The following is a 21,175-nucleotide window of genomic DNA, read 5'->3' on the forward strand; positions in this document are numbered from 1 at the left end:
CCTTTGTCCTCTCCTCCATGACCCAGAAACCAATATGCGGTTGAGTGGTCGAGAATTGTATCTGTTCATTAGTAGGCAAACAAAGGAGTGTCCTCCCTTCCTCGATAGCCATCTTTCATTTAGGATACTCACAAGTTTCGCACGCAGAAACGCAGAAAAGTTTTGAAATCTGCCACAAACCCTTTGAATCAACTTTTGTTTTGTAAGAGGAGAAAAACATACACGTATTAAAAACATGCACAACTCACTTTAAACATTTATTTTGGAATCCACCCCTCTAATAGTAATTTGCCTGATGATGTGTGAGTGGAGAAGGACCATCTCATTTCAAGCAAGTGCATTTCCATCCACGTTCACTCTCCTCGCCAACTCTCCAACTCTACAACTCTACTTTGACCTTTTTCTAAAGGACACGAGAGAGGAAGGAGGAGAGAGTTCACCGGAGGTGAGCAAATCCATTTGATGAAAGGTCCTTGACTGGCGGTTCTTTAATAAAGCTTATGTCAATTAACATGGACGCAGTGAGCAGTGTTGCAGTGAGACTATCTCAAGCAAATTTGCTGATACACAGAGCAACTCAAACAACATTGAAATTGCATGCAACATCCAATCCTGTCATACATCACATTATGGTTTCACAAATTTTGTGTTTATTAAACTGTTTGGTTATTGTAACAGCATCAATATAGACAAAAAGTTAGCTGTATAATTTTGCTAGTGAGCCCAAATGGAATTGTCAGCACTGTATATCAAGCTAGTTGTTAGTTCAGATTGGACAACTTCCGTTGAAATGTCACAGGGTGAGGTAGCAGCACTTTTCAATAAATATACAGACTGTCCAATGATGTCAAAAAGTTTGTATCCATTTTCAGTAAGGCATGTCCCTTAATATAATTACGTTTATATCAGAGTTTTGTGCAACCCACTTTTGTTCCTTGCTGGCTGAAGACCTTGCTAGCTAGATACTAGCTTACACCAGACACAGAGGAAATCAGAAAACTAAGTATCTTTGCCTTACATAAATAGGGGAAACCAACATTATATTTGCTGACATGCTGAAGTCAAATTTTGGCACCAGTAGACTAGCTAGCTGCATATACAGTTGAAGTCAGAAGTTTACATACACTTAGGTTGGAGTCATTTGGCAAGTCGGTTAGGACATCTACTTTGTGCATGACACAAGTCATTTTTACAACAATTGTTTACAGACAGATTATTTCACTTATAATTCACTGTATCACAATTCCAGTGGGTCAGAAGTTTACATACATTAAGTTGACTGTGCCTTTAAACAGCTTGGAAGATTCCCCAAAATTATGTCATGGCTTTAGAAGCTTCTGATAGGCTAATTGACAACATTTGAGTCAAGTTGAGGTGTGCCTGTGGATGTATTTCAAGGCCGACCTTCAAACTCAGTGCCTCTTTGTTTTTGAAAAATCAAAAGAAATAAGCCAAAACATCAGAAAAAAATGTGTAAACCTCCACAAATCGTGTTCATCCTTGGGAGCAATTCCCAAATGCCTGAAGGTACCACATTCATCTGTACATACGTATGCAAGTATAAACACCATGGGACCATGCAGCCATCATACTGCTCAGGAAGGAGACGAGTCCTGTCTCCTAGAGATGAACGTACTTTGGTTCGAGAAGCGCAAATCAATCCCACAACAACAGCAAAGGACTTTGTGAAGATGCTGGAGGAAACAGGCACAAAACTATCTATATCCAGAGCAAAAGTGGTCCTATATCGGAAAAAACTGAAAAGCCGCTCACTAAGGAAGAAGCCACTGCTCCAAAACTGCCATCAAAAAGCCAGACTACGGTTTGCACATGGGGACAAAGATCGTACTTTTTGGAGAAATGTCCTCTGGTCTGATGAAACAAAAATAGAACTGTTTGTCCATAATGACCATTGTAATGTTTGGAAGAAAAAGGGGGACATCCTGTTGTGGGGGTACTTTGCTGCAGGAGGGACCGGTGCACTTCACAAAATAGATGTCATCATGAGGAGGAAAATTCTGTGGATATATTGAAGCAACATCTCAAGACATCAATCAGGAAGTTAAAGATTGGTCGCAAATGGGTCTTCCAAATGGACAATGACCCAAAGTATACTTCCAATGTTGTGGCAAAATGGCTTAATTAAGGACCACAAAGTCAAGGTATTGGCGTGGCCATCACAAAGCCCTGACCTCAATAGAACATTTGTGGGCAGAACTGAAAAAGCATGTGCGAGCATGGAGTCCTACAAACCTGACTCAGTTACATCAGGACGAATGGACCAAAGTTCACCAAACTTATTGTGGGAAGGTTGTGGAAGGCAACCAGAAACTTTTGACCCAAGTTAAACAATTTCAAGGAAAGGCTACCAAATACTAATTGAGTGTATGTAAACTTCTAAACCCACTGGGAATGTGATGAAAGAAATAAAAGCTGAAATAAATCATTCTCTTAACTTTTATTCTCACATTTCACATTCTTAATATAAAGTGGTGATCTTTTAACTGACCTAAGACAGGGAATTTTTAAATGTCAGGAATTGTGAAAAACGGAGTTTAAATGTATTTGGCTAAGGTGTATGTAAACTTCCGGCTTCAACTGTATAAACCATGTCACTCTGTGATCACATCTTCTGCGAGGTTGGTTACAAAGCTGTACATATTTAAATTAGGTAGAGAATAAGACTTCCATTGGTGTATTAAATGTAGACTTTTATGATGCCTTTAATAATCCCGCCTCCATTCTACCTCCTGAATCCAATTGTTTGACATAGGGGAGGGGACCAGTAACATTATGATGAAACTTTGTCAATGTAGAAGCAACAATCATTTTGGTAGTCCTGCTTTGATTTGGTTTCATCCAAATCTGGTTTCATCATCACATTTCCATACTAGTACTTTTCACAGCAAGATTCCGCCAGGTTTTTACTCATAGCTGGTCGGCGATAAAGAATTGAAGGTCTTCTTTTGTAAGAGCCATCACAAGTCCCCCTTGATGGTTATTTGCACTCACATTGCCTGCCAAAGTACAGACAAAGCACTTATAGTACAGTACAGGTATTCTGAAGCAGATCACACTGTGCAGCTGCAACCTCCCCTGAACAGTCATCTATAACCAGGTATGTATTCAAGTGAGAAAAACAAGAGAGATACATTTCCAGGTGAAAGCAGGGAGGAAGGCTACAGGACAAACACGCTGTTTCAACATTCTCAGGAAAATAGATTAAGCAGAGAAAAAAACATTATCATAAACACACTTGAATGCTTTTTGAGATAAAGAGGGTAGAGTTTAGTGAGGCAGTGGGTAGCCTCCCAAACTGAAGTCCCATGCACGGAGAGGAGAGTTGCGATGTGAGGAGAGGTGGGAAGGAGAGTAGGTGAGGAGCTGAAGAGAGGAGGTGAGGAAGGGAGGCTAAACAACCTCCCATTGAGATCATAACCCTGTGCACTGATTGATTTTTAGGACACTGTTAAAACCTCTCTGGGATAGGCGGGACGCAAATGTCTCACCTGGCCAATTGCCAGGCAAAATGCAGAGCGCCAAATAAAGAATCAATGCTATAAAATTCAAACTTGAATTAAATCACATATGTACGATAACAAATTAAAGTTACACTCGTTGTGAAATCCAGCCAACATATCAGATTTCAAAAAGGCTTTTCGGCGACAGCATAAGAAGCTATTATCTGATGATTGCACAACAGTAAACAAAGAGACAATAGCATATTTCAACCCTGCAGGCACCACACAAAAAGTAGAAATAAAATATAAATCATGCCTTACCTTTGACGAGCTTCTTTTGTTGGCACTCCAATATGTTTCATAAACATCACAAATGGTCCTTTTGTTCGATTAATTCCGTCGATATATATACAAAATGTCCATTTATTTGGCTAGTTTGATCCAGAAAAAAACAGCTTCCAATTAGCACAACGTCACTACAAAATATCTCAAAAGTCACCTGTAAACTTTGCCAAAACATTACAAACCACTTTTGTAATACAACTTTTGTAATACAACTAATACAGGTATTTTTAAACGTTAATAATCGATCAAATTGAAGACGGGTCTATCTGTTTTCAATACTGGAGGATCACAAACTAACGCTACTTTTCAAGTCTTGCGCAACTCTCAAACAGTTAACATAACGTTACCCTGTTCCAAGATGGCCGTAGTTCTTCATTGCACAAAGGAATAATCTCAACCAAATTCCAAAGACTGGTGACATCCAGTGGAAGCGTTGGAACTGCAAACAAGTGCCTTAGAAATATCGTTTCTCAATGAGAACTCATTGAACAGACAGTGACCTCAATTGTTTTGTATTCTGAATGGCTAGTCCTCGGGGTTTTACCTGCTATATAAGTTCTGTTATACTCACAGACATGATTCAAACAGTTTTAGAAACTTCAGAGTGTTTTCTATCCAAATCTACTAATATATATTCTTGGCATGAGTAGCAGGAAGTTTTAATTGGGCACGCTATTTATCCAAAAGTAAAAATGCTGCCCCCTATCCCAAAGAGGTTATTAAGGCTTTACGGCGAAAGCATACCATGCGATTATGTTAGCTCAGTGCCGAGTCACAAAAAGCAGAAATAGAGATAAAATTAATCACTAACCTTTGATGATCTTCATCAGATGGCACTCATAGGACTTCCAGTTACACAATTCATGTATGTTTTGACCGATAAAGTTAATATTTATATCCAAAAATCGCAGTTTACATTGATGCGGTATGTTCAGTAATGTTTTGCCTCCAAAACATCCGGTGATTTTGCAGAGAGCCACATTAATTTACAGAAATACTCATCATAAACGTTGATGAAAGATACAAGTGTTATACATAGGATTAAAGAGAAACTTCTCCTTAATGCAACCGCTGTGTCAGATTTCAAAAACGCTTTACGGCGAAAACACACCATGCGATACCCTCCATGTTGTGGAGTCAACAAAAGTCAGAAATAGCGCTATAAATATTCACTTACCTTTGATGATCTTCATCGGAATGCACTCCCAGGAATCCCAGTTCCACAAGAAATGTTTGTTTTGTTCGATAAAGTCCATCTTTATGTACAAATACCTCGTTTTTATTCACGCATTTAGTTCACTAATCCAAAAGTCCAGATGAAAAGTCAAAAAGTTCCATTGAAGTTCATAGAAACATATCAAACGATGAATATAATCATCATTAGGATGTTTTTATCATATATCTTCAATAATATTCCAACCGGACAATTCCGTTGTCATTACAAAGGAAATGGAATGGAGCTCGTGCTAAAGGTGATAAACAACTCCTAACTTTCAGCTGAGGCACTTACTGTGAGTGGTCTTGTTCTACATTTACATTTACATTTAAGTCATTTAGCAGACGCTCTTATCCAGAGCGACTTACAAATTGGTGCATTCACCTTATGACATCCAGTGGAACAACCACTTTACAATAGTGCATCTAAATATTTTAATGGGGGGGTGAGAAGGATTACTTTATCCTATCCTAGGTATTCCTTAAAGAGGTGGGGTTTCAGGTGTCTCCGGAAGGTGGTGATTGACTCCGCTGTCCTGGCGTCGTGAGGGAGTTTGTTCCACCATTGGGGGCCAGAGCAGCGAACAGTTTTGACTGAGCTGAGCGGGAACTGTACTTCCTCAGTGGTAGGGAGGCGAGCAGGCCAGAGGTGGATGAACGCAGTGCCCTTATTTGGGTGTAGGGCCTGATCAGAGCCTGGAGGTACTGAGGTGCCGTTCCCCTCACAGCTCCGTAGGCAAGCACCATGGTCTTGTAGCGGATGCGAGCTTCAACTGAAGCCAGTGGAGAGAGCGGAGGAGCGGGGTGACGTGAGAGAACTTGGGAAGGTTGAACACTAGACGGGCTGCGGCGTTCTGGATGAGTTGTAGGGGTTTAATGGCACAGGCAGGGAGCCCAGCCAACAGCGAGTTACAGTAATCCAGACGGGAGATGACAAGTGCCTGGATTAGGACCTGCGCCGCTTCCTGTGTGAGGCAGGGTCGTACTCTGCGGATGTTGTAGAGCATGAACCTACAGGAACGGGCCACCGCCTTGATATTAGTTGAGAACGACAGTTTGTTGTCCAGGATCACGCCAAGGTTCTTAGCGCTCTGGGAGGAGGACACAATGGAGTTGTCAACCGTGATGGCGAGATCATGGAATGGGCAGTCCTTCCCCGGGAGGAAGAGCAGCTCCGTCTTGCCGAAGTTCAGCTTGAGGTGGTGATCCGTCATCCACACTGATATGTCTGCCAGACATGCAGAGATGCGATTCGCCACCTGGTCATCAGAAGGGGGAAAGGAGAAGATTAATTGTGTGTCGTCTGCATAGCAATGATAGGAGAGACCATGTGAGATTATGACAGAGCCAAGTGACTTGGTGTATAGCGAGAATAGGAGAGGGCCTAGAACAGAGCCCTGGGGGACACCAGTGGTGAGAGCGCGTGGTGAGGAGACAGATTCTTCAGATTGTTCTCTCCCCTTTCACAATAGAAGCCTGAAACAACTTTCTAAAGACTGTTGACATCTAGTGGATGCCTTAGGGGGTGCAATCTGACCCCATTTACACTGGATATTGGATAGGCAATCACTTAAAAACTACAAACCTCAGATTTCCCACTTTCTGATTGGACATTTCTCAGGTTTTCACCTGCAATATGAGTTCTGTTATACTCACAGACATCATTCAAACGGTTAGAAACTTCAGAGTGTTTTCTATCCAAATCTACTACCAATATGTATATCCTAGCTTGTGGGCCTGAGTAGCAGGCAGTTTACTCTGGGCATGCTTTTCATCCAGATGTGAAAATACTGCCCCCTATCCCAAAGAAGTGAATCCCTGTTCAGTTCACCCTCATGCATTTCTTGATGTAATTTCTTATGAGTCATGGAATTTAAAGGATAACTTAACAAAATGTCCCGACATCTTGAGTTTATTGTGTCTAGACGATACTAAAATAACTAGCTAAACAGCCATGTAGTCATTTGATGATTCTCTTTCAATTTAATGTTCAAATGTTTTTCTCTCCCAGGTAATTCAAATATTCAGTGCAAAGGACCAGGATCTGCCACAAAGTGGTCATAACGTTCTCCTTCAAACCATCAGAGAGGGACGTCAACAACAAGAACTTCACTATCCTAGACTTTGGAAGTGAGTTACAGTATCTTGACCAGGTTTCTGACACTGTGCCAGTGTGGAAGAAAAAGTAGTCATCATAGTGAAGAAGCATGATGACAGCACCTAACATATTTCTAGGTGATGCAGTGAATCATTACACCTGCTACAAGGTCACATCCGTCTCCTTTAGACATATGTCGTTATGAGCACCTGATATATAGTGTTATCATATAACCCAAGAAAAGTACTGCATATTTGTATTAATTTTGTGCAGCAGCCATAGCAATCACCAATGGGAGTCAACTATCTAAAATATTCATAAAATGAGTACTGTTGTGTCAATTCTATATGATTTAGAATATGTTGTCATATATACTTAACAAAAATATAAATGCAACAACTTCAAAGATGTTAATGAGTTACAGTTCATAGAAGGAAATCAGTCAATTGAAATACATTCATTAGGCCCAAATCTATTGATTTCACATGATTGGGCAGGGGTGTAGATGGGTGGGCATAGGCCCACCCACTTAGGAGCCAGGCACAGCCAATCAGACTACGTTTTTCCACACAAAAGGGCTTTATTACAGAACATTTCAGGGACCTTTTATTTCAGCTCATGAAACATGGAATCTAGACTTTACATGTTGTATTTATATTTTTGTTCAGTATAGTATGTTCTCAGAAATGTATCATGTCTCTTTCCAATGGGCAAATTGCAAAACACACCCTTTGAAGACAGGTGTGAGTATGACCCATTGCAGTATGAAGCTGTGGAAAGGAATGCATTTCTCAACCTTGAAGAGAGACCCGGCTTGAACCCCTGATCCAGATTTACCTTTTGGACACAGAGCATCACAGCTTTCGCCCTGCCGTCACTGTGCCAACAGACACAATCTCCAGATACAGGGATGAGATCTGATGCGCAGGGACAAGGCATTCAAAGCACCAAAGGCGAAGTCTAGCAAAGCAAGAGAGAATGGAAAAACACATTCCTCATCCAAAATGGCACCCTATTCCCTTTATAGTGCACTATTCAAGTAGTGCACTATAAAAGGAAAGGGTGCCATTGGGAACAAACCCATAATCTGTGCATAACATGTAAGGTGTGTTGAGACACCTTGACCCTTCTGTCAGGAAAAAGTCCCCGGCGTTGTCAGAGGAACAAACCAATCTTGACAGGGGTCAGACAGTCTAGCCACACTGGTCAGGTCTGGGGCTGGTCCAACCTGACACATTGCCTTGTTTGTGAGAAACCCTGTCCAGGTCTATTCCTCTGACCAACTTCACACCTGCTCCAGCACCACCCCAACACCACCTTACTTTCTTAGTACATGATTACCTTACCTGCCCAAAGCAGGCTACATGGTTCCTTTATTCTTAATCATTGTTTAACCTTCCAGTTTCCTATAATTATGTTGGATGAATGAACACATAGAAACCACACATGTTCCCCAGCACACTCTGTTGTAGTGGATAATGTTGTAAGGCTGCCATGTTGTCCCGGAGCAGTTTAGACATTTTCAGAGTTGACTTGCTGTCTGAGGTAACATCGGGTCACCCTTGTTCTAGACAAGGGACAGTAAGGAACCAACTCACAACATTTCTGATGTAATTTCTAACAGGAATACTCAGGTTCAGTAAAAGCATTATCATTGTCTCATTGTATAGGCTAGTGTATCCCGAATAGTCATTTGTAGTTAAATTTGTTTTGTTCTGTTCCAGATAACACAGCGGGGATAGTGACTCTGCGGAGCGACTTCCGACGGCGTTCCCAGGAGATCTACTTCCTTCCTGTGGTGATCCAGGACAGCGGCTACCCCGTCCAAAGCAGTACGGGCATCCTGACCATCCGTGTGTGTGGCTGCGAGTCGGATGGATCGCTCCTCACCTGCAGTGCAGAGGCCATCTTCCTCCCAGTGGGGCTGAGTACAGGGGCCCTGATAGCCATACTCCTCTGCATTGTCATTCTTCTGGGTGAGTAATTTATCATTCCTCATTCACCCCTCCTAGTCATTGAATGTGTGATGGAGTTTATCCCTTTAAGGCCAACCCTGGGCATCAACCAACATTCACAAAAACACTAACATACTCACAAAGCAGTGCCATAACCACTAGACTAACCACCACCATAGTCAGTATATTATCACTCTATTGGGTGAGTATTGAGTAATTTACCCTTGTGGTAGGTCCTACTCAGTTATGACCGTGGAATTTCTTATTGTATGGCTGAGTACTGGGGCTTTGATAGCCATCCTCCTGTGCATCGTCATTATACTGGGTGAGTAATTTACAGCTAGGGTACGTCATTTACAGCTAGGGTACGTCCTCCTAATCAGTAATGACTGTGTAACAGTTCAGCGTGTGTCCCTGTACGGCGACACAGGGCACAAACCCACTCTGTATAACTCTGTTTAACTCTGTATAGTCCAAGTCCTGTCTAAGCAAGGGGAGGAGGGTTCAAAGCTAACATATTCAATTATTTTAATAAACCAATTAAGCAAATTTGAGCAGTCTTGATACAATATTTTGAACAGAAATGCAATGGTTCATTGAATCAGTCTAAAGCTTTACACATACACTGCTGACATCTAGTGGCCAAAATCTAAATTGAGCCTAACCTGGAATGGTACATTATGGCCTTTCTTTTGCATTTCAAAGATGACAGGAGAAAAAATAAATCATGTTTTTCTTTTTTTTTCTTTGTATTATCTTTTACCAGATCTAATATGTTATATTATCCTACATTAAATTCACATTTCTACAATCTTCAAAGTGTTTCCTTTCAAATGGTATCAAGCATATACATATACTTGTTCAGGTCCTGAGCTACAGGCAGTTAGATTTGGATATGTAATTTTAGTTGAAAATTTAAAAAAAGGGTTTGATCCACTCCGCCAGTGAAGCTAGAGGGCGCGCAATTCAAATAAACAAGTATAAAAATTATGGATATTAAACATTTAGGCACATACCAGTGTTTTATATCGGTTAAAAGCTCAAATTCTTGTTAATATAACTGCATTGTCCAATTTACAGTAGGCTTTACAGCGAAAGCATGCCATGCAATTGTTTGAGGACGGCGCTCCACGTAAAAATATTATCCACTGGCACAGGTTTCATAAATTCATGAATAGGGTTTAAATATTCACTTACTTTTTGAAAATCTTCCTCTGATTTGTCATCCACAGGGTCCAATTTACAGCATGTAGTGTCATTTTGTTAGATATAATCCTTGTTTATATCCCAAAAAGTCTGTTTAGTTGGCACCATCAATTTGAGTAATCCACTCATTCAACATGCAGAGAAAGGAATCCAAAAAGCTACCGCTAAACTTTGTTAAAACAAGTCAAGATACATTTCTATTAAATCTTCAGATACCCTAAAATGTGATTAAACTATAATATTTCATACGGAAACATGTATGTTCAATAGGAAAATTATATTAGCAGGTGCATGTCCTCTTAGCGGTCGCATACACGAAATTCCAAGTCGGTGTCCCTGTATCAAAACTCATTATTCTTCCTCATTTTGGAACAAACAAGCCTGAAACCTTGAACAAAAACTACTGACACCCAGTGGAAGCCACAGGAATTACATACAGGGATCCAAATGTAATCTTTCCCCCGTACGTTCCATTGGAAGAGCATGGGATTTCAAAAACAGAATTCCGGTTGGTTTTCCTTTGGATTTTCACCTACCATATCTATTGTCTTATAGTCTCCTACATTATTTTAACATTTCTACAGACTTCCGAGTGTTTTCTTTCCAATGGTACCAATTATATGCATTTTGTGGCTTCAGGGCCTGAGCAACAGGCAGTTTACGTTGGGCATATCAGTCAGGCGGAAATGGAGAAAAATAGACTCCAGAAAAATAGACCCAAGACCGAAGATTTATTACGAAGTTTAAGATGGTATTACCAAGGATAATTTAGCTATTTTAATTTTAACCCCCCCTTATTAACAACACTGTCATCTCAGATTTTCAAAATATGCGTTACAGCCAACGCTAGACAAGCATTTGTGTAAGTTTATCATGGCATAATGCTATGCTAGGCTCTGCTGGCAGCAGGCAACATTTTCACGAAAATAAGAAAAGCAACCAAATTAAATAATTTACCTTTGAAGAACTTTGGATGCTTTCACTCAGGAGACTCTCAGTTAGATAGCAAATGTTTCTTTTTTCCAAAAATATTATTTCTGTAGGCGACAAAAGCTCCCGTTTCTTCACCATGCTTGGCTGAGAAATCGACCGAAAAATGCTACAACTCATCAGGCCTTTATGGTAGAGTGGCCAGACAGAAGCCAGTCCTCAGTAAAAGGCACATGACAGCCAGCTTGGAGTTTGCCAAAAGGTACCTTAAGGACTCTCAGACCATGAGAAGCAAGATGATTCTCTGTTTTGATGAAACCCAGATTGAATTCTTTGGTCTGAATGCCAAGCGTCACGTCTGCAGTAAACCTGGCACCATCCCAACGGCGAAGAAGGGTGGTGGCAGCACGATGCTATGGGGATGTTTTTCAGTGGCAGGGACTGGGAGACGAGTCAGGATTGAGGAAAATATGAATGGAGCAAAGAGAGATCATTGATGAAAACTTGCTCCAGAGTGCTCAGGACCTCAGACTGGGATCAAGGTTCACCTTCAATCAGGACAACGACCCTAAGCACACAGCCAAGACAATGCCGGAGTTGCTTCGGGACAAGTCTCTGAATGTCCTTATGTGGCCAAGCCAGAGCCAAGACTACAAGCGAACATATCTGGAGAGACCTGAAAATAGCTGTGCAGCGACTCTCCCCATTCAACCTGACAGAGCTTGAGAGGATCTACAGAGATGAATGAGATTAACTCCCCAAATACAGGTGTGCGAAGCTTGTACTGTCATACCCAAGAAGACTCTTGAATGTAATCGCGGTCAAAGGTGCTCCAATAAAGTACTGAGTAAAGGGTGCAATAAATCCAAGTAGCAGATTGGATAGGTTTCAAAAAATGTATGTTATTAAAATTTTGGAAGCAAGATTAATTAATCAATTAATGTACAAACAGTTAAAACAATCAACCTCCAATAGAGTATGCTGGGAAATATAATCATGATAGTCATGGTTTTGGTTTGACACTGGTTATTAACACCAACACTGGGCTGCTTTTACACCAATAAGTGTTAATTTGAGACGTACAGAGTTAAACTAACACCTGAATCAACGCTAGAAATGTTACACTGAAAAATATACACTTGTTAAAAAACATTAGCCAATTTGGTGTAGTAGCGAGAAAGCCAGAGGGGATGTAAATATCACTTTGTGATATTGTGTCATGGTCGGCATTTAAAACTGGTTCATTTTTTACAGTGTACAGTAGGTCAAGTATGGCCATGACCCATACAGAATAATCAAAAGAATTTCATCTTTAGCCATAAAATTATTATTTTTCTCCCTCCACCCAGACTCCACTACAGAGCATACGATCAGGAAAAACTAAAGGGATCAATTTGCAAACCAATGATGAATTACCTAATTGGTTATGGTTAGATGCTAAGATTAAGGGCAGGGTTAAGGTTAAGGTCATGGTAATGGTTAGAGTTAGAGTTATGGGTTGGCATGCCAGTCACGTCCATTTAGTCACACCTATAATTAACTGAATGTGATTAAGTATCATTTCACTAAATGTCGGAGGCTCACATGTGAAAGTATCTGCAAAAGCCTTGTGGATGGCTTCCTTCAAGGCCACCCAGTCTTACTGAACATCGGTGGTATTGCAATCAGGGTTGCATTCAGGGAGGTTTCGTTCAGATGGACAGGACAGAGTCATTTAGCTCTTCTGCTTGTTGCTTGTAGATATTGTATTTCTGTGTAGGGGTTATGGGTTGCTTTCTTTGCTTGGGGGCCAGTCTGATGGCCATCACAGAGTTGATTAGGCGGTGGTCTGTCCAGCAGACTTCAGTACCTCTGATGGCATGGGTGATGTTTACATCTCTGAGGTCTTGTGATCTTACAATGACGTAATCTATAAGATGCTATTGTTTTGAGCGAGGGTGCTGTCATCTTTCTTTGCATTTGTTGCTTTCCTTATGCCATGCTTGCTTTGCTTTGCTTTTCTTTGGTCTGCTCTGCCTTGCATTGCTCTGCCTTGTGTTGCTCGGCTCTGCATGCTACTTCAGGGAGTGATGCTCCTGGCCCAAACTCAGCTAGCTCACGCTGACAGCACCCGGTTTACAGGATTAGGTGTATATTGAATTGCAATCAAATAGGCTGTAATTACAAATAGTACATTAATTATTTGATCTAAGGTGTAGGAGGAGACATAGGACCACCCGGGACCTGGATATCAAGACAACGATCCAAATGTCATATCATTGCATATCGTTGCTTACAATTATGCTATGTGTAACCTGCATTAACTCAGTTTCCTTGTGGTTAGAGTATCCACTCTGAGGTTGGAAGGTTGTTAGTTTGACGTCTGGCCAAGTTATACCAAAGACTGTAAAAACTGTACCTGATGCTTCTCTGCTTGGCACTCAGCAATAAGGAGATATATTAGTTTCCTGTCCAGGTGGTGTACTTGTACATCAAGCTGCCTCACGCTACAGAAAAAATAGATAAGCTCCTCCTCCTATAAGCCGTTCCAGCTCGCTCATGCAAGGCTACTTACTTTACTAAGGGCTCGATTCAATCAGATCCTCTTCAGCCAATTTCCGCATAGCAGTTGTTTTGACAGTGTCAGGGGTGGAACTGCATTAGAGCTGTCACAAGTGGCTCCCGGCATTATACCTAAAGCTGACATTGCCATTGGCTCCATGGAGCTGCATTTACAGAAATACCATGCAGCCTTGTTTACAAGTTCTAACACTGGAATGAGAGATGTAATCTACACTTCCATTAGGATGATATAAATCCTCATTATGTTGTTTAATGATTTTCAATTTCAGCGTAATTATTTCTATATAGCCTACACTTTCTCGCTCTGAACTTCTACAGGAGTGGGGCGGGTGTGGCTTCGTGTCAATGATTGCAGGAGCAGCTGCTCACCAATTTGAGGGCTCCATCTCCGACACAGCCAAAACATCCGCTACGCTGGGGTCTGCTATCGCCAGTAAACGCTTGATATGATTGAAACTAGGCCTTAATCTACTTACTTGCTTGTACATAACTTAAAAAGGTCTGAAGTACACAAGTCTTTTCCAACAACCTATGCCTCAGATCACACAGGACACTCAGAGGCAATCCAACCTTGAACTGACTCAAAATACTAAATATCACTGTTCCAGGCAACATTATAAAGTACTAGATGTAGCACTGTTCTCATTGTTAAAGTGTACGTTTATGTATCAGCTTCATATCAACCAAGTGTGTAATGATGCATGCATACGTAATTCAAGATGATTTTGATCACGCGGACATGGAAATGTTCCAGGCTTCCTCAGAGAATGACAAGGATTTATACGTTGACTCGGTAAGTGAGTTTATAAGGAAGTGCATTGGAGATGTTGTATACCCTGTGACTCTGAAAAACGACCATAACCAGAAACCGTTGATAGATGGCGTCATTTGTGCAAAATTGAAAGCGCAAACCACTGCATTTAACCATGGAAAGATGACTGGGAATATGGTCAGATATAAATAGTGTAGTTATTCCCCCCCTCAAGTCAATCAAACAAGTGAAATGTCGGTATAGGGACAAAGTAGTCTCAATTCAACGGCACAGACACGAGACGTATGTGGCAGGGTCTACAGGCAATTACGGACTAAAAATAGAAAACCAGCCACGTCACAGACACCAATGTCTTTTTTTCCAGACAAACTTAAACCCCTTCTTTGACCGCTTTGAGGATAATACAGTGCCACCGATGCGGTCCGCTACCACGGACTGAGGGCCTCCCTTTCCTTATCCGTGGCTGACGTGAGTAAGACATTTAAACGTGGTAAACCTCGCAAGGCTGCTGGCCCAGACGGCATCCCTAGCCGCGTCCTCAGAGAATCTGCAGACCAGACATATTCAATCGTTCCATTTTCCAGTCTGCTGTCCCCACATGCTTCAAGATGGATACCACTCTTCCTGTACCCAAGAAGGAAAGATAATTGAAATAAATGACGGCCCCATTCAATTCTGTCATCATGAAGTGCTTTGAGAGACTAGACAATGATCATATCATCTCCTCCTTACCTGCCACCCTAGACCCACTTCAATTTGCATACCACCCCAACATGTCCACAGACGACACAATCGCCATCACACTGTACACTGCCCTATCCCATCTGGAAAGGAATACCTATGTAACAATGCTGTTCTATTGACTACAGCTCAGCATTCAACACTGTAGTACTCTCCAAGATCATCATTAATCTCGAGGTCCTGGGTCTCAACCCCGCCCTGTGCAATTGGTTCCTGGACTTCTGATTGGCCGCACTTAGGTGGTGAAGGTAGGCAACAACATCTCCACTTCGCTGATCCTCAACACTGGGGCCCTACAAGGGTGCATGCTCAGCCCCTTTCTGTTCACCCATGACTACGCGGCCATGCACGCCTCCAACTCAATCATCACATTTGCAAACGACACAACAGTAGTGGGCTTGATTACCAACAACAATGAGACAGCCTACAGGGTTAGAGGGCACTCAGAGTGTGGTATCAGGAAAACAAGCTCTCACTCGACATCAACAAAAACAAAGGAGATGATCGCGGACTTCAGGAAACAGCAGAGGGAGCACCCTCCTATTCACATCAACGGGACAGTAGTGGAGAAGGTGTAAAGTTTTAAGTTCCTCGCCGTACACATCATTGATGAATTGAAATGGTCCACCTACACAGACAGTGTGGTGAAGAAGGTACAACAACGCCTCTTCAACCTCAGGAGGCTGAAGAAATGTGGCTTGTTACCTAAAACCCTGATAAGCTTTTACAGATGCACAATCGAGACCATCTTGTCAGGCTCTATTACCGCCTGGTACGGCAACTGCACCGCCCACAACCGCAAGGCTCTCCAGAGGGTGGTGCGGTCTGTGAAACGCATCACCGGGGGCAAACTACCTGCCCTCTGGGATACCTACAGCACCCGATGTCACAGGAAGGTCAAAAAGATCATCATGGACAATAACCACCCGAGCCACTGCCTGTTCACCCAGCTACCATCCACAAGGCGAGGTCAGTACAGGTGCATCAAAGTTGGGACCGAGCGACTGTTAACCAGCCATCACTAACACAGAGAGGCTGATGCCTAAATAAAGACTCAAATCATTGGCCACTTTAATATATGGATCACTTGTCACTTTAAATATTGCCAATTTAATAATGATTACATATCTCACATTAATCATCTCATATGTATATACTATATCTTATACCATCTATTGCATATTGCCTATGCCGCTCGGTCATCGCCCATCCATATATTTATATATATATATATTCTTATTCCATCCCTTTAGATTTGTGTGTATTAGGTAGTTGTTGTGGAATTTTTATATTACTTGTTAGATGTTAGTGCACTGTCGGAACTAGAAGCACAAGCATTTCGCTACTCTCGCATTGACATCTGCTATCCATGTGTATGTGACCAATAAAGGTTTATTTGATTTGAATTAATAATGTCAATATAATCTTGAGATTCAGAAAGCATAATTTGCTATTTGCCGCTAGTGCTAGTAGCCACATCATTTAATACTATGCCCTTGCATCTAAGATGTGCATGTACCCAGGATAATTATGTATTAATGTGTTTCTTGGACCACACCATGACGACAAGTCTCCACGATCTCAACTTTTTAGAAATGACACGTCCACAAAGATAATGGGGTTCAGAGATTGTTCAACGAGTGTTCTTTCATGAACTGGTCTAGCCAACTTCAAGGAGTCATTTTTCATGTTGAGAGTGAGTCTTTGTTAGTATGAACATGGCCTTCTTCACCCACTTTGCTCTCTGTGAATGTAGAGTTAGTGTTGAAAGGGTTGACTACTTGGTGAGAGAACTGTTATCAGAGCTCAGAGTCAACATGCCCTGAGGCTATGGCTGGCATCGATGTTATTCCATCAAGTCACGCTGTCCCAGAGAAAGTGCCAGAGTGAATCACAACTTACAGGGATAACTCTCTTTTTGAAAGCCAGTTAGTTTTTGTGGTGGATATGTCAAGCTGACACAGTTGTTCCTTCCTGCGTGTAAATGATGGGTGAATCAAGCTGTCTGTCAAACTGGCTGGCATGAGGGCATGTCTGGCATTAGCGTTACCTCCCCAGACCATTATAATTAGACCACACCCAGCTACCACCCAAGAAAGAACTGTCCAAATAATAATGATCATGCATGTCAAACCTTGACCACTGGGGGGAGCTGACGCACTGTTTGACTAATATCGTAGAAGAGAAGGCAAGGGAGTAGGAAAAGAAGGGCAGTCAAGATTACAGCTCTCATGCTTTCTATTGTTTTTGTCCATTTTCAACCAATTTGTTTCTTCATTATAATTGAATACTTTCTGTACATGTGTTGAACTGTGCATTTCTTTCCCTTGTGAATAGTCCAACTGAAGACCCATATAGGAAATGTACTGTATTTACCACAGTGAGGAGGAAAAAACAGTGGAATAATCTTTCATCCCCCTTACTTTACAAAATGAGTGTGGGAGATGTGTGTTCGATATTGGCAGCTCCAGTTACAGGGAAATTGGAAGGATCTGTGGAGGTACATTCTTAAGAATGTACCCGCATGCCGTGATCAGTGCTTGACTACAATGCCATGTCAGAAGACTATGTCATGTTTTTTGTCATGTCAGTACTCAGTACATAACGTCTGTTGCTAAGGAACAATATGTGTGGGAGATTTGGTAACTTCTTCATTGGCAAGTCACATGAATGCATACCAAGGAAATGTTTACCTTCTCAAGCCACCAAAAAAAAACATAAACAATGGATCATTACATTTCCCCAATGCAAGTTGCACTTTATATTATCTCACACTTTTCATCAACCACTAATGTGTCATCTATCATCTTTGATCTCTCTCCAATGCTGTATTAGCAACATTATATAGCACCATTTAGGCTTCCAATACCATTAAGAGTGATTCATAGTTTCATAAACCACTAATGCGTTATTCTCTCTGTGATCTCTCTCCAGTGATCGTGGTCATCTACGTAGGTCTGAGACGACAGAAGAAGAAGGAGACTCTGATGACATCCAAGGAGGACATCCGTGACAATGTAATCCACTACGACGATGAGGGAGGGGGCGAAGAGGACACCCACGCTTTCGACATGGGCACCCTCCGCAACCCCAAAGTCATTAAGGAGAACCTTCTGAAAGAGAACCGGGACCTTCTCCGACGGGATGTCAAACCTGACCCCAAAACCGGCAAAAAACGAACTCCTGTTTCCCAAGACAGTGAAGATATCCGTGACTTCATCAATCAGCGACTGAAGGAAAACGATGTGGACAACTCGGCCCCACCCTATGACTCTCTAGCTACCTATGCCTATGAGGGAGAGGGCTCTGTAGCAGAGTCGCTCAGCTCCATCGAGTCTCTGGTAGTAGATGCCGATGAGGACTATGATTACCTCAACAAATGGGGTCCTCGATTTAAGACTCTGGCGGGAATATTCGGAGAGCAGTCGTATACTCAAGCAGACACAACGACAACAACAACAACAACAGAAAACAGACATTGATGATGTTATTCACTTAGTAGACTCCAAAAGTGGACATGAAATGGCATTCTTAACAAAATGTTTTTGTGCTTTTTTTCTATTTCAGGGTTTTATTTTTTGCAAATCAATTTGTTGAATTTTTTTCTTTTTATCGTCAATCGCAATATGTTTAAAAGGAGGATAGATAGCGAGATGAAAAAGACAGCCTTTCAATTACATTTATATTGAATATTGTTTTTTGTCTTCTTTATGTCTTCACTTCTAGGGGGAATAAAGAGAGAAAACACAGAAAATGCAAGCATTTTCTTCTTTGACATCCTTAAAAGTGCCTCAAAATAATTGTTTTCAGATTTTTTTATTCACTGCACATACTGTATCCTTCTCTCTCTCTCTCTCTCTCTCTCTCTCTCTCTCTCTCTCTCTCTCTCTCTCTCTCTCTCTCTCTCTCTCTCTCTCTCTCTCTCTCTCTCTCTCTCTCTCTCTCTCTCTCTCTCTCTCTCTCTCTCAAAGACACTGGCATAAAACTGGTCATGCAAGCATAGGCTGACTGGCAGACAGAGGCATGTCGATTTGAGACTACTCTCAGTTGGACAAGTTATGAGACAATTATGTGGCCCATGTTTGGCCAAAGATATTTTGAATGTTATTTATTTATTATTATTATTTATTTATTGTCTGGGTGTTTTTGTTTTTGTTGGTTTCCTTTGTTAACATATTTATCTATTTATGTCTTAACCATATACATATTTTTGATTTTTGAAGACACTTGAGGATTTTCTAATTATTCCATGACCCACACGAAAATTGACATTTCAGTCAGGTGAGTCAGGTGTATAGACTTGTACTTGTTGTTAAAATTAATTTAGGGCTAACCAAGGTAATGCAGTTCAGCCAATGTAATAAATACTGTTTTCATAAATAAACACCACTGATGAAAAACAACCATGTTTAATTTATTTATGTTTTGTTCTATTTTATTTTAATGTTGGGAAAGAACACTCAATCTGGTTTGGCTATGTGTGAAAAATGTAATATTATTTTTATCCAGAAAACAGGATACCGGTTTTGATAGAATAAATACTCTATAGCTTCAATCTATTGAAATGCGGTCCATGGCCAATGTGAGCTGATTTAATGTCTATGACTTCTGGTGACAATATTGTCAAAGGGGAGCGGTATGGATGAGATGGATGGAAATGGGAACAGGCACCATCTAAACAGCTTTATACTCCGAGGCCAGAGACTGAAGTGGTAACTGTGTGGTCTTTGTTTATTTAAGTGATAATGCCCGAGAAGCTGGTGTTTTGTATGATGGCTTGGGTGTGGTTAGGCCCAAGACGAAGTCCTCCAAACATCGGCTTCGAGGGCATAATCACATGTATACAACGGGTTACCAACATATTTAAATAATGATTGACATATTTTAATTAAAAAATATATATTCTGATGAATTTATCCATACTATTTCATCCTTCTACAAGCTATAGTCCCGACACAAATCTAGGATTGCTGCCCTAGCCAGCTGGTTGTTTGTTCTATCGGTTCGGTTGCCAGAGACACGACCCAGTCTTTCAGTCTTTTTGTTATTTTTCTATGGGCGCGGCAAAGTTCTTATCCCTTGTTTGCTAGCTAGCCAACTACAGCTAACTTACAGTCATGTCAAACCGTGCAGCTAGAATAACAACAGTAGCTGCACTTGTAGTTGTTTAAGCAGTTTTCTAGTGACGTTTATTTGGATACATCCATAAAAATAAGCTAATCAGGCACGATTTTGCCTGGCATAGTAAATGTGCTCTCTCGTCAGAGGAGCAAGCCAACAGCACTGCTAACACAATTACTTCAAACTGAAGCTGTAAAGATTGCAAACTAGCTGCACTTTGTTTTGTTTTACCTTTTTCCAATTGACATTTCTTTGTAAACAGTATATCTATAGAAATGATGTCAGCTGATTCATTATTTCGACTGGCTGAGAACGCTGCCTGCCTGTCTTTCTCGTCCCGGCATGTTCATTACTATGATACAGCTGGAGATTGAATTTGAAGATTGAAACAATGTTGCAAATTTTGGAGAGACAGACAGCAAGGTTTATCCAAATCTCTGCAGCTGAAAATTAAATGTTAGTCTAAAAGAAATGTGAGATCATTTCTAGATGTAGCTCAAGTTTATAAATTGCCTGGCTGGGCTGATGAGACAGTGGTTTGAAAAGTCAGATGGAACAGTGCATTTAACATCATATATTCAGCCAGTGGTAATCTGTGGAATAGATATTGGCTGAAAGTGAGGTTTTAACCAATCAGAATTCACGATTTGAACCACCTATAGTATAATGAACCATAGTCACCCCCTTCACTCCTTATCAAGTTTCAATAGTGGGCTTTTGCAATTACGAATGTATTGTTTAATCTCTGTGGCTATTCATATGGACCAGC

At 41.2% G+C, this 21,175-nt stretch overlaps 1 protein-coding gene across 1 annotated transcript in view; it reads left to right on the forward strand.

Annotated features, from left to right (window-relative positions):
- LOC123991124 (cadherin-12-like) overlaps positions 1-19,677 on the forward strand; it is a 208,748-nt gene extending 189,071 nt beyond the window's left edge. The window contains 4 exon segments of the mRNA XM_046292351.1: positions 7,033-7,086; positions 7,088-7,151; positions 8,844-9,095; positions 18,220-19,677. Of these exon segments, the coding sequence (XP_046148307.1) occupies positions 7,033-7,086; positions 7,088-7,151; positions 8,844-9,095; positions 18,220-18,767 (918 nt within the window). The 3' untranslated portion in view covers positions 18,768-19,677.
- Positions 19,678-21,175: the final 1,498 nt, after the last annotated feature.

This window comes from Oncorhynchus gorbuscha, linkage group LG12 (genome assembly GCF_021184085.1).
Source record: "Oncorhynchus gorbuscha isolate QuinsamMale2020 ecotype Even-year linkage group LG12, OgorEven_v1.0, whole genome shotgun sequence".
Classification (NCBI taxonomy): domain Eukaryota; kingdom Metazoa; phylum Chordata; class Actinopteri; order Salmoniformes; family Salmonidae; genus Oncorhynchus; species Oncorhynchus gorbuscha.